General features: G+C 47.7%; 1 protein-coding gene across 38 annotated transcripts in view; it reads left to right on the forward strand.

Moving 5' to 3' along the window:
• The window catches only part of LOC138431407 (uncharacterized), a 332,640-nt gene that overhangs the window by 121,135 nt on the left and 185,328 nt on the right, over window positions 1–26,177 (forward strand). For 3 of the 38 annotated variants that reach the window (XR_011446038.1, XM_069573514.1, XM_069573517.1), the window contains one exon: window positions 7,380–7,562. The exons of the other annotated variants lie outside the window; for them this stretch is intronic. Coding sequence is in view for 2 of the 3 variants with exons in the window: in XM_069573514.1 (XP_069429615.1) it covers window positions 7,380–7,562 (183 nt within the window). In the remaining variant the exon portion in view is untranslated. The remainder of the gene's footprint in view (window positions 1–7,379; window positions 7,563–26,177) is intronic. 38 annotated transcript variants of the gene reach the window in all.

The raw sequence follows: 26,177 nt of genomic DNA on the forward strand, positions 1-26,177 counted from the left end.
TGTATAGTTGGACATCTCCCTTCTTGCTGGACACAGTTTCCTGGTCTCTAAATCATCCCGTGCCCCTTGCGTGGGTGGGTCAGTTAATCCTCTGTGTTGAGCTCAGTCCCCTTCTAGCTGTAAGGACTGTTGTGGTACGTAGCGTCAGGCCCCCATCTGCTAGTCTAACCCTGGTTTGGCACAAAAGAAGTAATAACCAGGTTCCACTTCACCCCTCTCTTGTGACATGCCCCCTCTCCCGCCCTCTTCTGGTTCCGGTGACCAGATGCATGCTCTGTGACCTCACTGTGCTTCCTGGATCCCTGGTGGCTCAGATGGTAAAGAATCTGCCTGCAGTGCAGGAGGCCCGGATGGGGAAGATGCCCTGGAGAAGGGAATGGCAGGCCACTGCGGGATTCTCGCCTAGAGAATCCCATGGACAGAGGAGCCTGGCGGGCTACAGTCCATGGGGCCTCAGAGAGTCGGGCACGACTGAATGGGCATGGGACTGCACGTGGGTGCAGCTGTACGCTCTCCGTCTCTGTTCGGCTTATCACACTTAGCCTGACTGTCCCTTTGGAGACTGTGCTGAGCGTGCGTGTGAGAAGGTCTGTGGCCTGTGAAACACGTTCACCTGGCCCCTCTCCCCACCTTCTGTTAGACTCTCACAGCCAGACGTGATTGCCAGAGACAGAGGAGCGCATCGCAGCACACGGAGATGCTTTTTTATACGCCTCTGTGATTTTGTGGGAAGACAGTGGGGGACCAGCATCGCCTGCTGTTTTATTAATTTAATTTAGCCTGAGAGACTTGGCTCCCAGCCGGGCTGGGCTGTCACGAGGTCTGATTGCACGCCCTGAGGTGCATTGTTCAGCCACGGCTGGGGTTGGCACCTGACAGTTGGTTGTTGGCAGATCATCTACCTGCCTGGAGAATCCCAGAGACAGAGGAGCCTGGTGGGCTGCAGTCCACGGGGCCACAAAGAGTGGGACACGACTGAAGTGACTTAGCAGCAGCAGCCAGCAATGTATTGCTAAAGGGGTTGGAGAGCTGACAGAGGGCAGTGACTGCATCCCAAGGGCATCCTTTCTGGCTGGCTCCAGACTCGCGTGTTTGCTGACCCTTGACCACAGACGATCGCGGAGATGGACACGTGGCAGTGATGGCTTCTGTTTTCTAGAAGCAGGGATTCCCCCGACCACAGACACACACTTTCCTCCTTGGACCACAAGAAGGCTTATCTCAGTGGTACTTCTGAAGTGATGGCAAGGAGAACTGGAACCATCTGGGGCCCTCTCCACTGATAACAGTGATCGGAGCCAATAGAATCCAGGTAGAAATTAAGATGTGAAAGTAAGATGTTAGTCGCTCTGTCAAGTCTGATTCTTCTCGACCCCATGGACGGCAGCCCGCCAGGCTCCTTCGTCCATGGGATTCTCCAGACGAGAATACTGGAGCGGGTTGCTATTTCCTCCTCCAGGGGATCTTCCCGCGGCTCCTGAATTAGCAGGCAGGTTCTTTACCCGTGAGCTACCTGGGAAGCCTAATTGAAACCAAATCCTTGGAATGAGAAAGAATTAGTTTCGCAGTCTTGTCTGACTGTGCGACTGACTGTGTGACTCCATGGACTATAGCTCACCAGGCTCCTCTCCAGGCAAGAATACTGGGGTGGGTTGCCATTTCCTTCTCCAGTGGATCTTCCCACATCTCCTAAATTAGCAGGTGGGTTCTTTACCCGTGAGCTACCTGGGAAACCTAAGTGAAACCAAATCCTTGGAATGGGAAAGAATTAGTTTCTCAGTCTTACCTGACCCTGTGACTTCATGGACTGTAGCCCACCAGGCTCCTCTGTCCATGGGTTTCTCCAGGCAAGGATACTGGACTGCGTTGCCATTGCTGTCTCCAGAAGATCTTCCCGACGCAGGGATCAAACTCAGGTCTCCTGCGTTGTAGGCAGAATCTTTACCATCTGAGCCACTAGGAAGGCTCACAGAAATTAAGACAGCTCTGTATGAATGTTTCCAGCTTACGGACTGTTCAGCATCCTCCCTGAGTGTTACTGTGATGGTAAAAGCTAAGTAGCTGTAGCAAAGAGACAGGATACATCACTGGGTCAAAAAGGACAGATGCGCACTTCTCTCCCACCCGGAGCGTACAGGCAGACCCAGCTCCCACTGGGCATTCGAGGTCCCAGGAGAGCAGGAGCCCCTTCCCGTCGTCACATGGCTCCCAGTGCCAGCTCTAGGTGCCGCACATTTCAGCCAGCCACAAGCGAAAGGGAGAGAGGCCCGCTGAAGCACTCATGAGGACCCAGACCTTTTATGTGAGAGTTCTGTTCACACGCCACTTCCGAGGACCAACTACAGACTGCGTCTGTGCTTGGAGAGCAGGAATAAAGTGTGCTGTGCCCATTAGCACAGAACAGCAGCAGATCACAGGGGGAAGGTTAGGGACACATGCAGAAATCAGCCAAAGTCCAGTCTAAAAGACGTGGGGGCATACTTCCTGTTGGTGCAAGCAGCAACGAATCTGCCTGCGATGGAAGAGACACAGGAGACCCGGGTTCCATCCTTGGGTGGCGAAGACCCCCTGGAGGAGGAAGTGGCACCCCACTCCAGTCTTCTTGTCTGGGAAATCCGATGGACAGTGGGGCCTGGCGGGCTACAGTCCATGGAGGTCACAAAGAGTCTGACATGACTGAGCACGCGTGCACACAGAGAGCAGCTTCCTGGACTCGATTCTCAGGGGAGTCCCAAGAAAAGAATCCCTGCGTCCCATGCGGTGAGAGAGCATCCAGCTCAAAGTATGGTCTAGAGAGAGGTGTAGTTTTCTTCTTCTTCTTCTTCTTCTTCAGGTGACTCCCCATCACCCTCTTTTTTTGATTTAAAGAGAGTAAAACCAGGGACTTTCCTGGTTGGCCCAGTGGCTAAAACTCTTGAGCTCCCAGAGCAGGAAACCCCGGTTCCATCCTGAGTTGGGAAACTGGATCCCACATGCTATAGAAGCAAGAGTTCACTTGCTGTAGAGATTGACTATCCTGTGTGCCACAGCTAAGATCTGGCATAGGCAAATAAAAACAAATATTAAAAAAAAAAAGTTGCCTGCCCTCTTGCATATAAAGTGTCAGTGTGGTAACAGTGTGCGTGTGAATATCTTTGATCAGAAAATGAGAGAATAAGAAGCAAGTATAACAGGTGGCAACTGTGCCATCTTAGCGGACAGCAGTCTTTCTGGTTCTGGCTTTGTTGCTTGGGTCTCCAGGGGGCGTATCCTTGCTCCCTAACTCTTTTTGGCCACGTGTTAAGTTGAACATTGGGCAACACGCCCTGCCTGGCTTATCCTGGAGACCTTTAGAAACCTCCTCTTTATTTCATATCTGTACGGGAGCTTCTGAAGGAGCTTCTGAGCTTATCCTGGAGACCTTTAGAAACCTCCTCTTTATTTCATATCTGTACGGGAGCTTCTGAAGGAGCTTCTGAGCTTATCCTGGAGACCTTTAGAAACCTCCTCTCTTTTTCATATCTGTGCAGGAGCTTCTGGTCCTTTCCAGGCCAGGCTTGTCGTTTCCCTGAGAATATAAATTCCTGAGATATGTTGTAGGTTTCCGTTTTAGTTGCTACCCAGGAGGTTCCTGTGTCCTGTTCCCTTTTTCCCAGAGTTCTTTCCTGGAAAATGGTCTCCATAGGAAATGGACCTGTGGACACAGGGCGGGGGAGGGGAGGGGAGGGTGAATCGAGACAATGGCATTGACATATGTAGACGACAATGGGTAAAGTAGACAGGGAGCCCAGCTTGGTGCCCAGTGATGGCTGGGATGGGATGGGGAGGCAAGCTCCAGACGGAGGGGGTCTGTATTTACGTATGGCTGATTCAGGCTGTGTGTAGCAGAGACCAGCACAGCATTATGACGCAATTATATTTCAGTTTAAAATAAATTTTTAAAAGCTTTATTTTATATATGTAAAAAAAAGGTCTCGAATCTGCCTTACATATTTGACTTCTTAGTTGAACCCCAAGTCTTTCTCTCTTAACTCTTTCTACCATGAGGTCATCTGATATATTAGATGACACTGTGAATCACATCATTATCTTAGGGCTTGATTTTTTTTTTTTTTTGCCTGAAATGACTAAATATGGCATTTGAGAAAGCTTTTGCTCAACATTTGAAACTTCTGTGATGGACGGAAACAGTTTTCTTTTTCTTAATGTTCTGAATTGCTCACCTCCCCGTTTTCCTTGCATCTCTGCTTATACTGCAAGTTAGCCGATTATTGCCTCTGTTAATTTCCTTTTTTTTTTTTTTTTTAATGCCTTAGTAAAAGCAATAAAGGATGGCAAACAAAAGAACTTTCTGGCTTTTTCCATTCATGCCATGCAAAAATCACATACTGCACCTTTTTAAACTTATCATCTGTTACACATTTACCAAATATTTTAAAGGTTTGTTCAAGGTCATCAGCTTTCTCTTCTAAAACGTGAGTTTCCTTGCTACTGAAACAATAACCCAATGCCATTTTGTGGGAATAATTTTTGTCCATCGGTGCTGTGCTTGATGTACCAGTTTCCACGTGGGATAGTTTTAATAACTTGTCTTAGCATTGCATGCTCAGTAGACACTGTGGAATCTAAGCATTTTAAAGAAAGTTCCCAGGTGCTTCAGTTGGTGAAGAATCTGCCTGCCAACTGCAGGAGATGGTGGAGACTTGGGTTCAATCCCTGGGTGGGGAAAACCCCCTGGAATAGTAGGCAATGGTAATCCGCTCCAGAATTCTTGCCTGGAGAATCCCACGGACAAAGGAGCCTGGCAGGATGCCGTCCAGGGGGTTGCAAAGAGTCAGGCACAACTGAGCAACTGAGCTTACAAAAATGATGATGCTGGAATAGTTGCTGAGGAAAATTGGGAAACTCTTGCCAGTCCCATCAAATGCGATTGACCTTTAGCAAGTAACTGAATCCATTTATATTTGAACCATCCTGCTGAGGCTGCTTTCTCTTGAAACAAGCCAGTACTTCTGGCCAAAGTATCAGAGGCCACTAGTAAATCAGAAATGGAATGCAGAGTCCAAGAGGTAGTTCCAAATGGTCAGCATCAGTGCTACCCAAATTGTAGGAGTCATGCAAAGTTGGCCAGACAGTCACCATCTTGATCTGATGAGTATTTTAGTTGGTGTGTCAAGGCATGAGGACCACTTTTTTGGTGTCGGGGAACATATGTATACAGTGTCTGTTTACAAATTCCCTGTTCCCATGTACTGAGATTCTGGGATTACTTGGGGAAAAGTGGATAATTCCTCTATACATGACTGTGGGAAGACCCACCCTTTGTGAATGTCACTTCTGTGAAATCTTTCCTGTTGAGATTTCATGGAAGATTTTTCACTTCTGGCTGTTGACAGAGAAAGTAATAGCGGGTAAATGGTTTGCAATGTGAATTTAAACTAATTCTCAAGATGACTCACAAAAGGAATTTATCATCATTATATTACTTTACGGTAACTGGCATTATCCAAAAAAAAAGGCACATATTTTCTAAATGAAAAATGCAACTCTTTACAGTTTTTCCAAAGGCAGTAATTTATTTATACTTTAAGAAAGGGTACTGCTTTTCTTCTTTTTTTACTTGTAATATTGAGCTCATTTTTTTTTCTTTCTCATATTGAAAGTTCTTAAGAATTGACCGTAATATATTTTTGAAAATTTTATTTATTTATTATAGTTGGAGGTTAATTACTTTACAATATTGTGGTGGCTTTTTGCCATACGTTGACGTGAATCAGCCATGGGTGTACACGTGTCCCCCTGTCCCAAATCCCCCTCCCACCTCCCTCTCCATCCCATCCCTCTGGGTTGTCCCAGAGCAGTGGCTTTGACTGCCCTGTTTCACACGTCGAACTTGCACTGGCCATCTATTTCACATATGGTAATATACATGTTTCAATGCCATTCTCTCAAATCATCCCACCCTCGCCTTCTCCCACAGAGTCCAAAAGTCTGTTCTGTACATCTGTGTCTCTTTTGCTGTCTTGCATATAGGGTCATCGTTACCATCTTTCTAAATTCCATATATATGCGTTAGTATACTATATTGGTGTTTTTCTTTCCAGCTTACTTCACTCTGTATAATAGGCTCCAGTTTCATCCACCTCATTAGAACTGATTCAAATGCATTCTTTCTAATTGCTGAATAATATTCCATTCTGCATATGTACCACAGCTTTCTTATCCATTCGTCTGCTGATGGACATCTGGGTTGCTTCCATGTCCTGGCTATTGTAAACAGTGCTGCGATGAACATTGGGGTACACGTGTCTCTTTCAATTCTGGTTTCCTCAGTGCATATACCCAGCAGTGGGGTTGCTGGGTCATATGGCAGCTCTATGTCCAGTTTTTTAAGGAATCTCCACACTGTTCTCCATAGTGGCTGTACTAGTTTGCATTCCCACCAACAGTGTAGGAGGGCTCCCTTTTCTCCACACCCTCTCCAGCATTTACTGTTTGTAGATTTTCTGATAGCAACCACTCTGACCAGCCTGAGATGGTACCTCATTGTGGTTTTGATTTGCATTTCTCTGATAATGAGTGATGTTGAGCATCTATTCGTGTGTTTGTTAACCATCTGTTTGTTAGCCATCTGGAGAAATGTCTGTTTAGTTCTTTGGCCCATTTTTTCACTGGGTCGTTTATTTTTCTGGAATTGAGCTGCATGAGCTGCTTGTGTATTTTTGAGATGAATTCTCTGTCAGTTGCTTCATTTGCTATTACTTTCTCCCATTCTGAAGGCTGTCTTTTCACCTTGCTTATAGTTTCCTTCATTGTGCGACAGCTTTTAAGTTTAATTAAGTCCCATTTGTTTATTTTTGCTTTTATTTCCATGACTCTGTGGGAAGAGGTGGGAAGAACTGACCGTAATATTTATTTCAAAGGTTGCTGTGGCAGCTGTCCAGGCTGTCTCACTGGTCTTCTTTCTTGGATGTTCCCAGTTGACTCTATGATGCGAATTTATGGGTTGGTTTGTTTCGGACACAGTTTTATAACAACAGGAACACAAGCTTATTTTAAAGTATGATTTTTGATTTGGGGATTTTCCATTCTCTCTTGACATTTAGAGATGGATATTAATAACTTACATGTGTAAACAGAAAATATATATATACACACACACACACATATACATATATATATATATAGATATATATATAAACCCAGGTCTCCTGCATTGCAGGGTGTTTCTTTACCAGCTGAGCCACCAGGGAAGCCATATATATACATACATGTACATACATATACATGTACATACATATACATACATATACATATACATATGTATATGTATATATATATATACATGTATATACATAAATATATATATATATATATATATATATTCTTCAATCCTGAAGGAAATCAACCCTGAATATTCACTGGAAGGACTGATGCTGAAGCTGAAGCTCCAATCCTTTGGCCAGTGGACACTAAAAGTCGACTTATTGAAAAAGACCCTGATGCTGGGAAAGACTGAGGGCAGGAGCAGAAGGGGACGAGAGAGGATGAGACGGTTGGCTGGCATCACCGACTCGAGGGACGTGAGTTTGGGCAAACTGTGGGAGATGGTGGAGGACAGGGAAGCCCGGTGTGCTGCAGTCCACGGGGGGGCAAAGAGGCGGACAGGACTTGGCGACTGAAGAGCAAGGACGCTGTAGAGTAAGTGCAGGCAGAAAGGAGGTGCTGAAGGGAGGATGCCCTCCCTTTCTACCGTCGCGCGCTCTCTCTGCACTTCCACCAGGTTAGCACAAGATTCACGGTCTCTCTGCGCCCCACTGTCTTTTCCCACGGGGGAACGGGACCACGTACCCGTTGTGACTTCGGGACGAGGATCGGCGTAAATAGCTCTGCTTCTTCTCTGTCTGTGCTTCTCACCCAGCCTGCCCGGTGGATGAGACCACGTGTTCCGGTCTCAGCCTCTGTGGTCTCAGTTCCCATATGCTCATACATGGCTGGGGTGTGGCTGCGATCGCTTGCGACCGTCCTTCCTCAAGTGGGAAAATGGAATTCTCTGGGACTCGATTTTATTTTATTTATTTATTTTAAAAAATTAATTTGTTAATTTTAACTGGAGGCTAATGACTTTACAATATTGTAGTGGCTTTTGCCTGGAGAAGGTAATGGCAAGCCACTCCAGTACTCTTGCCTGGAAAATCCTATGGACAGAGGAGCCTGGTAGGCTGCAGTCCATGGGGTCGCTAGGAGTCGGACATGACTGAGCGATTTCACTTTCACTTTTCACTTTCATGCATTGGAGAAGGAAATGGCAACCCACACAGTGTTCTTGCCTGGAGAATCCCAGGGACGGGGGAGCCTGGTGGGTTGCCGTCTATGAGGTCACACAGAGTCAGACACGACTGAAGCGACTTAGCAGTAGCAGCAGCAGCAGTGGTTTTTGCCATACACTGACCTGAATCAGCCATCGGTGTACATGTGTCCCCCGTCCTGACCCTCGCTCCCACCTCCCTCCCCAAGGGATTTGATTTTAGCCCATTGTTGATAAACATAAGATATATATCTTCTAATCTAGCTCTTCTCAGTAATAAAGGTGCAAGTTAGCTACCTACCAGGGAAGTTAGCTTCCCCGGTGGCTCAGATAGTAAAGAATCTACCTGCAATGCAAGAGACCTGGGTTTGATCTTTGAGTTGGGAAGATCCCCTGGAGAAGGGAGTGGCAGCCCACTCCAGTATTCTTGCCAGGAGAATTCCACCGACCAGAGGAGACTGGTGGGCTCTAGTCCATGGGGTTGCAGAGAGTCAGACACAACTGAGCGACTAACACTTTTCACTTTTCAGCTATCCACCTGGCAGACGACTTTGCAGGAGAAAAGGTGAGATGATCTGAGAATACCGAAGTACTAAGCCCAGGGCCTTGGTTGGGAACCTTGAGAACTAGACATAGATTTAGAATTCGGAAATGACTCCAGTAGCAAGTTGACTGAAGCTTCAGATAGGGCTTGGGCTCAAAGCTTCTGGCCTTAGCCTAACCAACTGGCTCTGCTCGAGTTGGAATTTTCCCTTCAGTGAGTCATTCCAGCTTGGGCCATATTGATAGCAGACCCAAAAATGTTTTCAGGGGATAGGTTATCTTAGGTCAAAAGCCGCCCCAGGAAGCAAGCTGGCTGAGCATGCCTGTGTGGGACTGAACAAAATGTGGGCCTGAAGGTACAGGGTGATGTGACTTGACCTTGAATCATAGAGGCCCTGGACGTATGAAGATCCTCACGGCTACCGCACAGCTTACATACAGACTCGTAAAGCATCACAAGAGAGGAAGGGACTTGTCTGAAGGAAAATGTGTTATTTTCATTGTCATATTTATGGTTGGTAGACATTATGGAGGCAGGAATTAACAATCATCTGCTTTTGGTTTTTTTATAGTCTATGACAATGTATTAACAAGTATTATTTTTTATTTTTTAATATAAATACAAGTATTATTTTTAAATGTACTTACATGAACCTTGAAATTCACAAAGCCTGAAAAATATCAAAACAGTTGGAAGAAAAGTAGACACGTGTAAGGTAATTTCATAGCCAGAATTTCATGAATTCATGTCAAGATTTTATTTCTTTATTAATATTTTTTGGTGGAGAGGCATGTGGGATCTTAGTTCCCTAACCAGGGATCGAACTGGCACCCCCTGTATTTGAAGCATGGAGTCTTAACCGCTGGACCACCAGTGAAGTCCTCAGTTCAGTTCAGTTGCTCAGTCGTGTCCGGCTCTTTGCAACCCCATGGACTGTAGCATGCCAGGCCTAGCTGTCCATCACCAATTCCTGGAGCTTGCTCAGTGGGGTCCTGAGTGCCAGGATTTTAACTTGCATCTAAGCTCCCTGCTTGTAGGGGAGCATTAGAATGTGAAGTTGGAGATTTTAAAAAGCCATTGATACTATGTTGACCCCCCCACCCCGCCGCCTCCACCCCCAGTGGCTTAGACAGTAAAGAATATGCCTGCAATGCAGGGCGGTTTGATCCCTGGATTGGGAAGATCCCCTGGAGAAGGGAATGGCAACCCACTCCAGTATTCTTGCCTGGAGAATCCCATGAACAGAGGAGCCTGGTGGGACATAGCTGAGCGGCTAACACTTCATACTGTGCTGAGGTTGCCACAGGGAAAAAATTGCCTGCAGCCAATTGTGTTACATTTAAAGTTGTTCTTAAGCTCGGTCACCTGAGTTAAGTGTGGAAGCAGTTCTCTTGGATTCAAGCCTTAGGTTATGAAGAATCTCTTAGCATCAAGTGGACTAGGTTGGCTTTGAATTGGAACGTTGTTTAATGTCATCAAATGGCCCCAGGTGTCAGAACTCAGTGGGATTGGATTTAAATTCCTGAAGTGTGGAAGTGTTAGTCACTTAGTTGTGTTTGACTCTTTGTTGCTCCGCGGACTGTAGCCCACCAGGTTCCTCTGTCCATGGCATTCTCCAGGCAGGAATATTGGAATGGGTTGCTATTTCCTACTCCAGGGGGTTTTCCCCACCCGAGGATTGACCTCACGTCTCTCTCACGCGTCTCCTGCATTGGCAGGCAGAGTCTACACAGAGCACTTGCGTCACCAGGGAAGCCCACAGAGACCGTAATGGATGGCAGAAAAAGTGTGTATCTACTTCACATGTCACAGTTACAGACTGTCCTGTGAACTGTATTTGTTATCAGGGCCAGGATCCCCATGAGCCACTCAAGTCCAAGGTCCAATACGTCCTCACTGAATATCTCAACATTTTGTTCCTTGTGGGATTTTTTTCCCCCTCTTTAGATTAAAAAAATACTTTTAAAATTTATTGATTTTAATTGGAGGATGGAGAATTGATGCTTTTGAACTGTGGTGTTGGAGAAGATTCTTGAGAGTCCCTTGGACTGCCAGGAGATCCAACCAGTCCATTCTGGAGGAGACCAGTCCTGGGTGTTCTTTGAAAGGAATGATGCTAAAGCTGAAACTCCAGTACTTTGGCCACCTCATGTGAAGAGTTGACTCATTGGAAAAGACTCTGATGCAGGGAGGGATTGGGGACAGGAGAAGAAGGGGACGACAGAGGATGAGATGGCTGGATGGCATCACGGACTCGATGGACGTGACTCTGAGTGAACTCTGGGAGTTGGTGATGGACAGGGAGGCCTGGCATGCTGCGGTTCATGGGGTCGAAAAGAGTGGGACATGACTGAGCGACTGAACTGAACTGAACTGAATTACAATCTTGTGATTTTTTTTTTTTTTGCCATACATCAATTTGATTTCGATTTTTAAAAATAATGTATTAAAATATCATTTAAGCTGATTAGTTTTATTTGGCCATCCCTTCGATTGTGGGCCCAGAATGCCTTGTTGCCCTTGTTTTAGGCACGAAGGCGGAGTTCCAGACTTGCCTTGCAGGAGGCCGCACCCGCGGTACCGGCAGGCCTCCGGGGCTGAGTGGTTTGCAGACCCCAGTGGTTCTGCTTTCAGAGGCCATGACCGCAGCCACTGGGACCAAAGGCTGCACGGGGTGGACTCCACTGAAGGCAGCCTTGGCTTGGCTCCAGAAACACAGGGCTCTGACGAATCAGAGAGTTGGGGAGGGTGTTGGCCGGGAAGGGTTAGTGTCCGGCTTGGCACTTCCGTTTCTTTTCCAAGATTGTACAAGAGGCGGCTAGAGAAAAGACAAGGCCACTCTCCCAGGGTTTGGAATGTGATGAGAAGATCTGAGGGGGGGAGGCATCGGGCAGTCTAGACCAGGAGTGGCGCTGTTTCATGCACCTCCCGTGTGTGTGGGTGCCTCCGTCTCCCACAGCGTCAGCCTTGGCTCTGAACTGCACGTGGGGGTTGATCCCTTCTGCCCAGGGGACCGCTGTGCGCCTGTCGTTCCCGTGTGAGCTGATGGGTCCTGTGCGTTCCAGCAAGGCAGGCCCCAGACCCACTGGCTCCATACCCCAGAACCATTGGCTCCACCCCCAGACCCACTGGCTCCACCCCCAGACCCTCTGGCTCCATCGCCCAGACCCACTGGCTCCAACTGAAGACCCACTGGCTCCACCCCCAGACCCACTGGCTCCACCCCCAGGCCCTCTGGCTCCACCCCCAGACCCTCTGGCTCCACCCCCAGACCCTCTGGCTCCATCGCCAGCCTCAGTCTGGGGCGCGGTGATCTCTGCTCAGATGGTAGCACGGTCTCTGGCCCGATGAGCGGCCTGACCCCGTCTCCCCAGCACAGAGGAGAGGGTGGCTGTGCCCCTGGTGGGCCTGGAATGAAGTGGGTATGCCCGGCCTTCGCCCCGCAACCCACTTCCCTCCTGGTTGGAGCAGCCTCCCCAGGAGAGCAGGTGGGCATCTGGTCTACCCACCCCGGCCACCGGGACACAGGGTCACACCTGCCCAGGCAGGTGGGGATGGAAGGCTATCTGTGGAGGCTGACCCAGACCCGGAGGGTCTCTCGCACTTCTAACCTACACCTTCCTCGTCGGCTTTCATCAAGCACAGATGCTGCTTTTTATTTATTGATTGATGTTTGACTGCACTGCGTCTTACTTGTGGCCCATGGGCTCAGAAGTTTCTTGAGGCAGCTTGAGGGCTTTGTTGCCCTGAAGCGTGTGCTTCTTACATTCCCTGACAAGGGATGGAATGCACGTCCCCTGCGTTGGAAGATGGCGTCTTACTGGACCACCAGAGAAGTCCCACAAATGATACTTTTTAATTCCAGTGCTCTTGATTTCCCTTAGTTCACTTGTTTCCAAATTCAGCTTAAGAAAAAGCTGTTGTTAATTTAGCAGGTCCTCTTAATCCGCACATAGTAGATAATCGGCAAATCTTTGCCGAATGAGTAAGCATCCTCAGTCTTATGAATTGGTCTCAAGTTTATGTGTTTGCAGAATTTCAGGAAAATATGAATCATTTAGCCAAGATTACCACAGGGGAGAAAAGATAGTCTCTGTGTATATTGCTTGTCTTAACTATATTTTGCATCCAAATTTGATTAGCTTTATTTTTGATGAATACAATGAAATGACTTACACATGCTATCCCTTTTCTTAAGAAATATGGTAACTTTTTCATGCATCCTATGGTGGTTTTTGAGAGTGTTTACATGTGTTTGTGTCTGTTGGGGGAGGCAGAAGCTGAATTGTGTATATGAATATGTAATTAAGACTTTTAGCATGCTCTTTATTTGGTTTGATTTGATCTGTTTTCAGTTCAGGGTGAAAAGTAAAATCCAGCTTTGACAAAACCAAAAGCGTCGTGAAGATGATAGTTTCAAACACATCAGTTATTTGGACACAAACTCACGCCCAGCAGTGATTCAAGCAGGCAGGTCTCCGTTGGTTGGTCTGGTTTTAGATCCCACAAGATCTTCCCGACTTGGAGTCCTGTGTTTATCAGGCGGCCTGTATGCTAGTTGGTCAGGATATCAGGATATCAGATATCCAAAACCAGAAATCTTTTCACACTGCCTGGTTCAATCAGTGTAGCAAACCTCTCTTCCACACATTCAGGTCAACAGTTTTAACCTAGCCTCTGTGGCTAAAATTGGAGCCCAAGACCCAAGTGTTTCTCAGGAATGCATTTCTCCTTTGTATCTTGACCATTCTCTTTTTTGAGGCAGTCCACTGCAGTGCCTCCAGCCACTCAGAGCCCTTTCCCAAACCATATGTAAAGATCGTATGTGGCATCCGTTTGTCACTCTCAATTTGGAGTCCTAAAGAAGGAGTCTCCCCTTCAGAACATTCAGAAACTTGAAATGGGTTGTGTACCATCTAGGATAAAACTAGACAACATATCAAAAAGCAGAGACATCACTTTACCAACAAAGGTGCATATAGTCAAAGCTGTGGGTTTTCCAGTAGTCATGTGTGGATATGATAGTTTGATCATAAAGAAGGCTGAGTGCCAAAGAATTGATGCTTCTGAACTGTGGTGCTGGAGAAGACTCTCGAGAGTCCCTTGGACTGCAAGGAGATCAACCCTGAAGATTCATCGGAAGGGCTGATGCTGAAGCTGAAGCTCCAGCACTTTGGGCACCTAATGCGAAGACCTGCCTCAATGGAAAAGACCCTGGGAAAGGTTGAGGGCAGGAGGAAAAGGGGTGACAGAGGGTGAGATGGTTGGATGGCATCATCGACTCAACGGGCATGAATTGGAGCAAACTCTGGGAGATAGCGGAGCACAGGGAAGCCTGGTGTCCATGGGGTTGCAAAGAGTTGGACATGACTTAGCGACTGATCAACAACGACAATAAAACCATCTAAATAACATCATCATTCCTTTGAAAAGGTGCAGTTAGACAATATTGAACACCACTGTAAAATTTGTGTGTGTTGTTGCTGCTGCTGCTAAGTCGCTTCATTCGTGTCCGACTCTGTGTGACCCCATAGACGGCAGCCCACCAGGCTCCCCCATCCCTGGGATTCTCCAGGAAGAACACTGGAGTGGGTTGCCGTTTCCTTCTCCAATGCATGAGAGTGAAAAGTGAAAGTGAAGTCACTCAGTCGTGTCCAACTCTTTGCAACCCAATGGACTGCAGCCCACCAATGGCTCCTCTGTCCATGGGATTTTCCAGGCAAGAGTATTGGAGTGGGTAGCCAATCCCTTCTCCGGGGGTTCATCCTGATCCAGGGATTGAACCCTGGTCTCCTGGAGTTGTGGGCAGATTTCCTAGCATCTGAATCGTTAGGGAAACTCAAAAGTGGTACTTGTTTAGTTTTTGTGTAGCACCTCATTCTGCCCCACTGCCTTGGGAGACGTGCAGACGTTTTTAACAAGGAGAGGGTACAGGTTTGCAGTGTGTATCCCACTGTATGCAGGGGGAAGTCAGACTTCTGACCAGCCTGGATTCACACCACACTCCGGCTCCACGCTCCTCCGGAATCCCAGTGCCAGCCTCTTTTAGTCGATACCAAAGCTTCCAGAGAACAAGTAAGACTAGAATGTCCACGCACACACACCAAAAACGTCAGGGACACCAGATAAAAGCCAGCGGAGAAGGCTGCTGGATGGTGTTAGAGATGTGTTTGCCTCTGATGTATTAATACCTGATGCCAGGTGAGTCTCACAGTCCCCACTGTTGTGTGTGTGGCTTCTTGTCGCAGGGCGACTCTTTGAGTTGCTACAGCTGCCTTCCAGGTCTTCCCTCACCAGATCTTTAAAATTTTTTTTAATTAAGTTTTATTGGAGTACAGTTGTTTTACAGTGTTGTGTTACTTTCTGCTGTACAGCAAAGTGAGTCAGTTATACACATAAATCTATCCTCTCCGTTTTGATGTCGAGGTTACCACAGAGCATCGCATTCCCTGGGCTGTCCAGGAGGTTGTCGTTGCTTATCTATTTTGTGCGTAGTATCAGTAGTGTATGTATGTGAATCCCAGTCTCCCAGTTCTTCCCACCTTCTCACTCGCCCCTTAGCATCCACACATTTGTTCTCTATACTGGGCATATACCCAGAAAAAAACGTAATTCAGAGATACGTGCATCCCAGTGTTCCCTGCAGCAGTCTTTAGAATAGCCAGGACAGGTAAACAACCTTAATGTCAATCAGCAGAAGAATGAATCAAGAAATTGGGGGAAGAGCTGACTCATTTGAAAAGACCCTGATGCTGGGGAAGATTGAGGGCGGGAGCAGAAGGGGACAACAGAGGATGAGATGGTTGGATGGCATCACCGGCTCAACGGACATGAGTTTGAGCAAGCTCTGGGAGTTGGTGATGGACAGGGAGGCCTGGCGTGCTGCAGTCCACGGGCTCACAAAGAGTCAGACATGACTGAGCGACTGAACTGACCTGAACTGGTACATATATACAATGGAATATGACTCAGCCATAAAAAGGAACCCAACTGGGTCGTTTGCAGAGACGTGGATGGATCTAGAGATGATCACACAGAGTGAATTAAGTCAGAAAGAGAAAAGCAAATATGGGATCCTAAGAGCAGTCTTGCATAACATCTTCCTCTTTCTCTGTGCTGTGTGAGTTGTGTGCCTCATCTCAGAGGGTCAGGCACATGACCTCCAGAGAATCTGAGGACAGTCCAGAGAATCTGAGAACAGTCCAGAGAATCTGAGAACCATAACTTTCTTCAGACAGAAGGAGGATGTGTAGCCTGCTGCTGTGTTTTCACTCTTGTCCTCTTGCCAGGGACACAGGCAGTTCATATTACGTCCTGGCATGTTCCTGATGCCCCCCTGGGTCACCTTTCCCTGTATTGATTAAAAAGATGTACAGTGTGAGAGGTGCTAGTTCAGTTTTATTTGGGGCAAACTGAGGACTCTAGCCCAGGAGACAGTACCTCCGTGAGCTCCAAGAGACTGCTCCAAAGAAGCAGTGGGGGAAGATGGATATTATATATGATTTTGATGGGGATCATGCAAAGAAGCACTTACTTTGCAAAACGTTTTCTGCCAGTCACGAGGAGCTGACATCACCACGAAGGGATTTAGTGCTTTTCTAGATATGAGGAGATGCCAAGGATTGGGCGGGAAGAGAAGGGGATGACAGAGGACGAGATGGTTGGATGGCATCACTTACTTGATGGACTTGAGTTTGAGCGAGAAGGGGAGGACAGAGGACGAGATGGTTGGATGGCATCACTTACTTGATGGACTTGAGTTTGAGCGAGAAGGGGAGGACAGAGGACGAGATGGTTGGATGGCATCACTGACTCCATGGACATGAGTTTGGGTCAACTCTGGGAGTTGGTGATGGACTGGGAAGCTTGGCGGGCTGCGGTCCATCGGGTTGCAAAGAGTTGGACACGACTGAGCGACTGAACTGACCTGAACCCCACTTAAGGATTGAGATCATGAAGTCAGTTCCTGAGATAACTATCAAAATGATCTCTTCCATCAATTTCCCTGGAGCACAGAGTGCCTCACTTTCCACCCTTACCTTCTTCACTGGGTGTCAAAGGTCAGCAGCTGCCGCGGGGTTCAGTCTCCGCAGAGGCGGATGGCAAATGGCCTTTTCGCTATTGTTGAAAGAAAGAAAGTGAAATAGCTCAGTCATGTCCGACTCTCTGCAACCCCACAGACCATAGCCCGCCAGGATCCTTCATCCATGGAACGTTCCAGGCAAGAGTGTTGGAGCAGATTGCCATTTCCTTCTCCAGCAGATCTTCCTGACCCAGGGATTGAAGCTGGGTCTCCTGCCCTGCAGGCAGACTCTTCACCATCTGAGCCACTAGGGAGTCCTCATGTTGTGGTTCAGTCGCCGGCAAATGCCCTTGGCTGGTGCCTGTTTGTAGTTGACAGGCAAGCGCCGGTGTGGAGCTGACACCTTGTCAGTTGGGAAAGTGCCTCTTTTCTATATCCCCTCTGGACCTGGGTTTCGTCATACACTGTACCTCACCTCACCCAAGTCCTGGCTCCTTTACTCACTCGGCAGGGGCTGGGAGGAGCTTCCACTATACGTGTTAACCTCGGAGCCACCTCCCCTCTTCTCTGAGCTTCTTCCGAGCCTCCTACCCCTTTGTAAACTGTTCATTTTCAGTAAATTCCCACAGACTGCTAGCAGCTAGCCCTCACATACTGGCAAACACAGCAAGTGAAATGTAACTTTCTTCCCATCCCAGGACAAAGAATCCAGTTACTAAGGGAAATTTTAGGCGGACAGGTGGTTTTAAGAGCCTTTGTGTGTTTAGTCTCCGAGTCATGTCTGAGTCTTCGGCACAACCCCATGGACAGTAGCCCTCCAGGCTCTTCTTTCTGTCCATGGGATTCTCCAGGCAAGAATACTGGAGTGGGTTGCTGTTTCCTACTACAGGCGACCTTCACAACACAGGGGTGGAACCCTCGTCTCCTACATTGGCAGGTGGGTTCTTTATCACTGAGCCACTAGAAGGGAAAAGTGAAAGTGAAAGTTGTATCCGATCGTTTAGCACAACCCCATGGCCTATAGCCCGCCAGGCTCCTCTGTCCATGGGATTGTCCAGGCAAGAATACCAGAATGGGTTGCCATCTCTTTCTCCTAGGGATCTTCCCAGACCAGGGATTGAACCCTTGTCTCCTGCATTGCATTCTGTACTGCTGAACCACTTGGGAAACCCCAAGACCCTCTACTATGGTTTAAACAATTCCTAAAATAATTTTCTTCTCTTTAAGGAAGTTCTTTGAGCTGAGAACCAAACACAGCAAGAATTATACTCACCTAAGTGACTCTAGTTTTCCTGAGAATTTTCAGGTGAAGGCATTTTTATGTTCCCAAATGCTGAAACATTTTCTAATCTTCACTGATCGAACCTTCTAACAACCTGGTGAATTATATCTATATCTGAAGTGGAACGTAGGGGATGCCCCAAAGGTTCTCAGAGACGTTTCATAATGATTTAAGGGTACGAACCGTGTCTGATGGAAATGACAGGCATGGTTCATCTATGAAAGCCGAAATGAGATTCAACCTTGACTGCACACGGGTGTTTTTCCACCGTGCCGTGGAACTCTACTGCTTGTGATGTAGATAAAATTGTGGGTTTTGACTTGTTCAAAAACACTGTGTGTGTGTGTCTGTGTGCCCACTCAGTCACGTCCGACTCTTTGTGAACCCAAGAACTGTAACCCGCCAGGCTCCTGTGTCCGTGAGATTTCCCAGGCAAGAATAGTGGAGTGGGTTGACATCTCCTACTGCCGGGGATCTTCCCGGCCCAGGGATGGAACCCATGTCTCCTGCATTGCAGGCAGATTCTGTACTGCTGAGCCACCAGAGTAGAACCTCTTTATGTGACTTTATTCAACATCAAACCCTGACTGTCAAAGAGGATGACCAAAGGCCAGTAATAGGATTATGTATTTTGCTAGATGATTTTAGCTCTACTTTCTGGTTGACAGTTTTCTCTGAAAAGCAGAGCAGATACTGACTTTTTTTTTTCTTTTTACTTTTTGGCCATGCTGCACAGCATGTGGGATCTTAGTTCCTCAACCAGGGATCACCGTTGCACTCCCTGGAGTGAAAGCTTGGAGCCCTAACTGCTAGACCACCAGGGAGTCCCCGCAAGCATACATTACTAATATTATTCCATTTCATGGTTTGTTTTTTTGGTTACTTTTATAAAAAAATTAAATTTATGTATTTTTAATTGAAGGAGAAATATCAATAACCTCAGATATGCAGATGACACCACCCTTATGGCAGAAAGTGAAGCGGAACTAAAAACCCTCTTGATGAAAGTGAAAGAGGAAAGTGAAAAAGTTGGCTTAAAACTCAACATTCAGAAAGCGAAGATCATGGCATCTGGTCCCATCACTTCATGGGAAATAGATGGGGAAACAGAGGAAACAGTGTCAGACTTTATTTTGGGGGGGCTCCAAAATCACTGCAGATGGTGACTGCAGCCATGAAATTAAAAGACGCTTACCCCTTGGAAGGAAAGTTATGACCAACCTAGATAGCATATTCAAAAGCAGAAACATTATTTTGCCAACAAAGGTCCATCTAGTCAAGGCTGTGGTTTTTCCAGTGGTCGCGTATGGATGTGAGAGTTGGACTGTGAAGAAAGCTAAGCGCCGAAGAATTGATGATTTTGAAGTGTGGTGTTGGAGAAGACTCTTGAGAGTCCCTTGGACTGCAAGGAAATCCAACCAGTCCATTCTGAAGGAGATCAGCCCTGGGATTTCTTTGGAAGGAATGATGCTAAAGCTGAAACTCCAGTACTTTGGCCACCCCATGCGAAGAGTTGACTCCTTGGAAAAGACTCTGATGCAGGGAGGGATTGGGGGTGGGAGGAGAAGGGGACGACTGAGGATGAGATGGCTGGATGGCATCACTGACTCGATGGACATGAGTCTGAGTGAACTCCGGGAGTTGGTGATGGACAGGGAGGCCTGGCGTGCTGCGATTCATGGGGTCGGAAAGAGTTGGACACGGCTGAGCGACTGAACTGAACTGAACTGAACGGCTTTATAATATTGTGTTTGTTTCTGCCAAACATCAGCATGAGTCAGCCATAGGGATACATGTGTCCCCTTCCTTTTAAGCTTCCCTCATACCTCCCTCCCCTTCCCAGCCCTCTAAGGCACCGCAGGGCGCTGGTTTGAGCTCCTTGAGTCATACACCAAATTCACACTGGCTACCTATTTTATGTATGGTAATGTATATGTTGGGGCTTCCCTAAGTAGCTCAGCTGGTAAAGAATCTGCCTGCAATGGAGGAGACCCCAGTTCGATTCCTGGGTCAGGAAGATCCCCTGGAGAAGGGATAGGGGACTCACTCCAGTGTTCTGGGCTTCCCTGGTGGCTCAGATGGTGGAAAATCTGCATGCAATGAGGGAGACCTGGGTTTGATCCCTGGGTTGGGAAAGATCCCCTGGAGGAGGGCATGGTGACCCACTCCAGTATTCTTCCCTGGAGAATCCCGTGGACAGAAGAGCTTGGTGGGCTGCAGTCCATGGGGTCGCACAGAGTCAGACACGACTGAAGCGACTTAGCAGCAACAGCAGTGCTGTGCAAACAGAGGTCAGCGTTAGAAGGGGAGGCTGTGGTCAGCGGAATTCTAACCTGGCCCCAGGATTCCTGCCCTCCCTCCAGCGACCACACCCTGTCCCATCCCACCCCTTGAATGGGACCCACTCCTGTGCTTACCTCAAGGATGTGGGGAAGGCAGAGGTGAATGAAGACAGCGGACTGCGAGCTCATGGAAGAGACGGAATGCTGAGTGGGCTGGAACTTTTTTAAAAAATTATTTTAATTGGAGGCTAATTCCGTTACAGTATTGTAGTGGTTTTTACCATACATCGACATGAATCAGCCATGGGTGTACATGTGTTCCCCAACTTGAAGCCCCCCTCCCACCTTTTAAAGAGGGGCCCAGGGCTTGGTTCCCTGGTGGCTCAGCGGTGGAGAATCTGACTGCTGATGCAGGAGGCACGGGTTAGACCCCTGACCCAGGAAGAGGCCACGTGCGGGGAGCAGCTAAGCCCGAGTTGCACAGCTATGGAGCCTGGAGCCTGGAGTCTGGGAGTGGTAACTGTTGAGCCCACGCGCTGAAACTCTGGAAGCCCTAGAGCCTGTACAAGAGCAGCCACCAGGATGAGAAGCCCAAGGACCATGACACAGAGTAGCCCCTGCTCGCCACAACTGGAAAAGGCCAACACAGCAACGAAGACCCATCGCCGCCGGAAATAAAACATTAAAAAATTATTTTTTTAAAAAAAAGGGCCCAGGACTTTCCTGAAGGGAATGAATGTATTGCAAGAAACATAGGTTCTTGGTCTGCTGACCTCGAAGAGGCAAAACAGCACGTTACCGCCACGTGGAAGGAGCTGAGGGCAACTGTGGGCAGCTGAGAGTCAGCGAGGACATGGGGTCCTCCACGCTGGGAACTGAAGTCCATCCGTAAGCTGAGTGAAGCTGGAAATGGAGTGTAGTTTGATAGTGAGACCTCAGATGAGAAGACAGCCTGGTCAACAGCCTGATTTAAGCCTGGGGAAGACGGTGCGCGCAGAGAGGGTTAACCCCTTCCTAGACTGGTGCCCTACAGGGTGAATGATCCCATGTGTACATGTTGCTCTTAGAAGCTGAGATCTTGGGGTGCAGGGGGTTGTTATGCAGCGTGGAAAAGAGTCCACATCCATCACATACACAGAAGCATCCAAATACTGAGTAAGAGACACGGTGTCACAAATGCTCTGTGTGTTCTTTCAGGGAGTAAAGAGCCTGAATTACTGAACGTGCTTCAGTGGGACACTCTAAGCCAAGAGCTCCCGGTCATGGGTGCCATCCAGCTGGGAACCACCCACTGCTGTTCTGCTTGCCCTTCACCGGTCATGGGTGCCATCCAGCTGGGAACCACCCACTTCTGTTCCACTCCATCTGCATCTAATGACTTCTGCCCCTCTTGCCCTTCATTTCACTCCCAAGATATCTCTCTCTCTCTCTTTTTAATGTGGACCATTTTCAAAGTCTTGATTGAATGTGTTACAATATTCTTTCTGTTTTGCACTTCAGGTTTTCTGGTTTGGGAGGGAGGGCACTTGGGATCTTAGCTCCGAAACCAGGGCTCTAACCTGCACCCCCCGCCCCCGAGGCTCCCCCAGACGTCACTCTTTTATGAGCAGCTATTTGTGCACGCGTGTGCTTCTTGCCCCTGGATGTCTGGGAATTCTCCAGGCAACGGTACTGGAGTGGGTATCCATTCCCCTTCTCCAGGGGATCGTCCCCACGCAGGGGCTGAGCCTGGGTCTGCCGCACTGCAGGCCGACTGTGTACCATCTGAGCCCCCAGGGAACTGTTCTTCGTCTATCACAAGCTTTCGCTGAACCTAGAGACTTTGATTTCTCTTTTATGATTTCCTCTGAGTTCATAGAATGAAAAAAGAAGAAGTGGTTTGTGTTAAAACAATTGTACTTTGGGGACAGAAGGATCAGTTCGGTTCAGTTGCTCAGTCTTTTTTTTCTTTCAGTTGCTCAGTCTTGTCCGACTCTTTGCGACCCCATGGACCGCAGCACGCCAGGACTCCCTGTCCATCACCATCTCCTACAGTTTCACCCAATTTCATGTCCATCGCGTCGGTGATGCCATCCAACCCTCTCATCCTCTGTCGTCCCCTGCTCCTGCCTTTGATCTTTCCCAGCATCGGGGTCTTTTCCAGTCATGTTGGGTCTTCACATCAGGTGGCTCAAGTATTGGAGCTTCAGCTTCATCTGAAAGTTTCATTTTGTTTTAAGAAGACCCTGTATTAAAAGTGTTAGTGTTGATTTAGTACAAAAAAAAATTCATCTCGTTTGGTTCCTGAAAATTGCAACTTAATATGAAGGTGTAAGTAGAGAAGGTTTTCCATCAGCCTGACCGAATCTTTTGGCAGCCTTTTGCTGGCTTTTTGTTGCACAAATATCTCACGTTTTAGTGTGACAAAGAGCAAGGGCCCTGAGTAGGACTTTCCCACTGCCGTGAGGAAGACTCATAGCTGTGTGTGTGAGTGCCTCAGGCATTCTGACAGTTTGAGGGCGAGCCTGACTGTGTGTGAACGAGATTCCACTAGCAGAGTTCTGCCCACCAGCAATTGTCTCAATATCCCTTATACATGCGTTCTGTCTTAAGAGCGAGTCAGTTCCATAAACACCTTAAGCATCATTGAAAAAAAGTGGTACAGTCTGCTGCTGCTGTTGCTGCTGCTAAGTCGCTTCAGTCTACATCATTACAAATCGTATCTTGTCCAAACTCAGGCATGTTATCCCCATAAGAACTCCTTATGTGAAAAGATTTAAAACCTAGAGAGGCAAGTACCCCAAATTCCCTACTCCTCCTCCAGACTCATAAATACTTAACTGATTCATAACTACAGTTCTAGCAATTGAAGGAATACTTTTTTTTTAAATGTAATAAGTGAGACAGAGGTTATTCTTCCTGGCACAGTTATTTGTTCTTTGTTTTAAAAAAGCCATTTATTAAAAAAAAATTGTTTACTTTTAATTGGAAGATAATTGGTTTACAATATGGTGTTGGTTTCTGCCATACATCGACATATGTCCCCTCCTCCCAATTAATTCTAAAATAAAATAAACCAGAGGGTTTAATTTTGTTGTTGTTGTTGTTTTTAGTATGAAGCCCTTTTTGGTTTTGGCTTTCCTTGTGGCTCAGCTGGTGAAGAATCTGCCTGCAATGAGGGAGACCCAGGTTTCATTCCTGGGTCAGGAAGATCCCCTGGAGCAGGGAAAGGCTACCCACTCCAGTATTCTGGCCTGGAGAATAGTCCATGGGGTCGCAAAGAGTCAGACGCAACTGAGCGACTTTCAGTTCACTTCACTTCCTTTTATGATGATACGGTTCTGGTATCTCTGAAGTCAGAGCTGGAGCCTGTGCCTTGCTGCACGGCCCGTGTCTCTTATGAACCTCTCTAAACCTTGAACTTCAAGACTGTACCAGACCTTGGTGTTTGCACGGAAGGGCTGAAATTTGCAAAAGTAGGCTTTACTGGGGAAAACATCAGGAAAACTCAAAGTGGAAAGATTTTGGAAAGTAATATTCTCTTTTGTTGAATGAGGAGATGCGTGAGATATTGAAAACGTCAGGGATCATGCGTGAGGCAGTTAAGAAAACCTTCCTTCAGAGACTTTGCATTGAACCTGAGAGAGCCGTCCATGGGCCAGCAGGCGATCGAGGTGCTGTTTACCGCAGGAACCTTAATGCAGATTACTCTTCCGAGTCTGCTTGTTATCATTCAAATCAGAAAGCTCGGACCGCATTTTCCTGTCTCCGTAGAACCCCCTGGATCTTGATGCTGATACACGTTCCAGTAGTAGAAGTTGTTTGTGGCCTTGAATGATTCCACTGGCTGGGTCTGGAAGACGCTCCTGCCTCATGTTGGAATCTGCGACGCGCATTTGCTTATACTCATTAGCTTAAGTTCACGCCTCTCCTCTGAACAGTCCAAGGTGCTCTTGATAGAGGCTGCCCGTAAACCCGAAGGAAGAGGCAGTCAAGGAGAAAGGCAAGGAAATGACCTTGAGATGAGAGTGAGTGAGGAAGGGTCAGGTGATGCTACGAACGTGGCCTGGCCCGTGCCCTCTTTTCGGAAACTGTAAACGTTTTTTTGATGTGGACACTGGTCATTTCAGGAAGCCGAGAAGGTGACGACGGGCAGAGAATACCAGGTTTCTGTGGCTTTTGTTTGTTTTTCTGGAGTTCGGGAGACACACTGCCTCCAACTGAAGGGAGTGTCATTGATGATGTCATCATTTTTTTCAAGTATTAAAACCTAGTGTTCACTCTTGGCTGTTGTAAGCTGTCTAGATAACCCCATTTTGTTTTCAGCGCAGACAACCGTTCCTTTCATTCCACTTTTCCACGCAGGGCCCCAGCCTTGCGTGCAGCCTGGCACCCAGTTTGTGAGCCACACTCTCTGCTGGCGAGCTTCTCTGTGGCTGGTCCCTCCTGATCCCTGCAGTATCTCCTACCCACACTCTCAGCGTGAGGTCCTTCTGGTCTCTTTCTTCCCCGAGTCCCTGCCCTCAGCGCTTTTCCGAGGCTGCCTTTTCCTCCCCTATCACACTTGTTCTCCCAAACAGCCAGCTGCTGCTTCCCCTCTGCTTTATGTGTGCTGCTGGGTGGTGACTGCAGCCGTGAAATTAAAAGACGCTTGCTCCTTGGAAGAAAAGCTGTGACCCACCTAGACAGCATATGAAAAAGCAGAGACATTACTTTGCCAACAATGGTCCATTTAGACAAAGCTATGGTTTTTCCAGTGGTTATGTATGGATGTGAGAGTGGGACTAAAGAAAGCTGAGCACTGAAGAATTGATGCTTTTGAAGTGTGGTGTTGGAGAAGACTCTTGAGAGTCCCTTGGGCTGCAAGGAGATCCAATCAGTCCATCCTAAAGGAGATCAGTCCTGAATATTCATTGGAAGGACTGATGCTGAAGCTGAAGCTCCAGTCCTTTGGCCATCTGATGCAAAGAACCGACTCATTGGAAAAGACCCTGATGCTGGGAAAGATTGAAGGTGGGAGGAGAAGGGGAAAACAGAGAATGAGATGCTTGGATGGCATCACTGACTCGATGGACATGAGTTTGGGTGGACTCCAGGAGTTGGTGATGGACAGGGATGCCTGGCATGCTGCGATCCCTGGGGTTGCAAAGAGTCAGACACGACTGAGCGACTGAACTGAACTGAACTGAGCAGGCCTCTCTTTGTCTGTGCACTCCACTGGAGCCCTTTCTTCAGTGTTTTCATCAGTTCAGTTTGCATCAGAAAGGGTATTATCACTGCCAGGCAGTCATTTCCTTCCTTTGCGCTTTAGTTACAAGTTCACAAGGGGTGGGGGCTACGGTGTTGCCAGGACTGAGCTGTGTCCCCCAAGTTTATGTGTGGGGGCCCCAACTCCCAAGAGGGTGGGATTTGGAGGTGGCTAGGGTTCGATTCTGTCATAGCATAACCCTTACGGTAGGGTCAGCCTTGTTCTAAGAAGAGGAAGACAGGGATGAGGGAGTCAGCCTTGGCCTCGTCAGCCTGCAGACCTGTGAGAGAGAAATTTCTGCTGTTTAAGGCCCTGTGTGTGCTAAGTCGCCTCAGTCGTGTCCAACTCTTTGCAACCCCATGGACTGTGGTCCACCAGGCTCCTCTGTCCGTGAGGTTCTCCAGGCAAGAGTACTGGAGTGGGTTGCCATGCCCTCCTCCTGGGGATCTTCCCAACCCAGGGACTGAACCCGAGTCTCCTGCATTGGCTGGCAGATTCTTTACTGCTGAGCCACCGGGGGCGGTCCCATTAA

This window comes from Ovis canadensis, chromosome Y (genome assembly GCF_042477335.2).
Source record: "Ovis canadensis isolate MfBH-ARS-UI-01 breed Bighorn chromosome Y, ARS-UI_OviCan_v2, whole genome shotgun sequence".
In the NCBI taxonomy this organism is placed as follows: domain Eukaryota; kingdom Metazoa; phylum Chordata; class Mammalia; order Artiodactyla; family Bovidae; genus Ovis; species Ovis canadensis.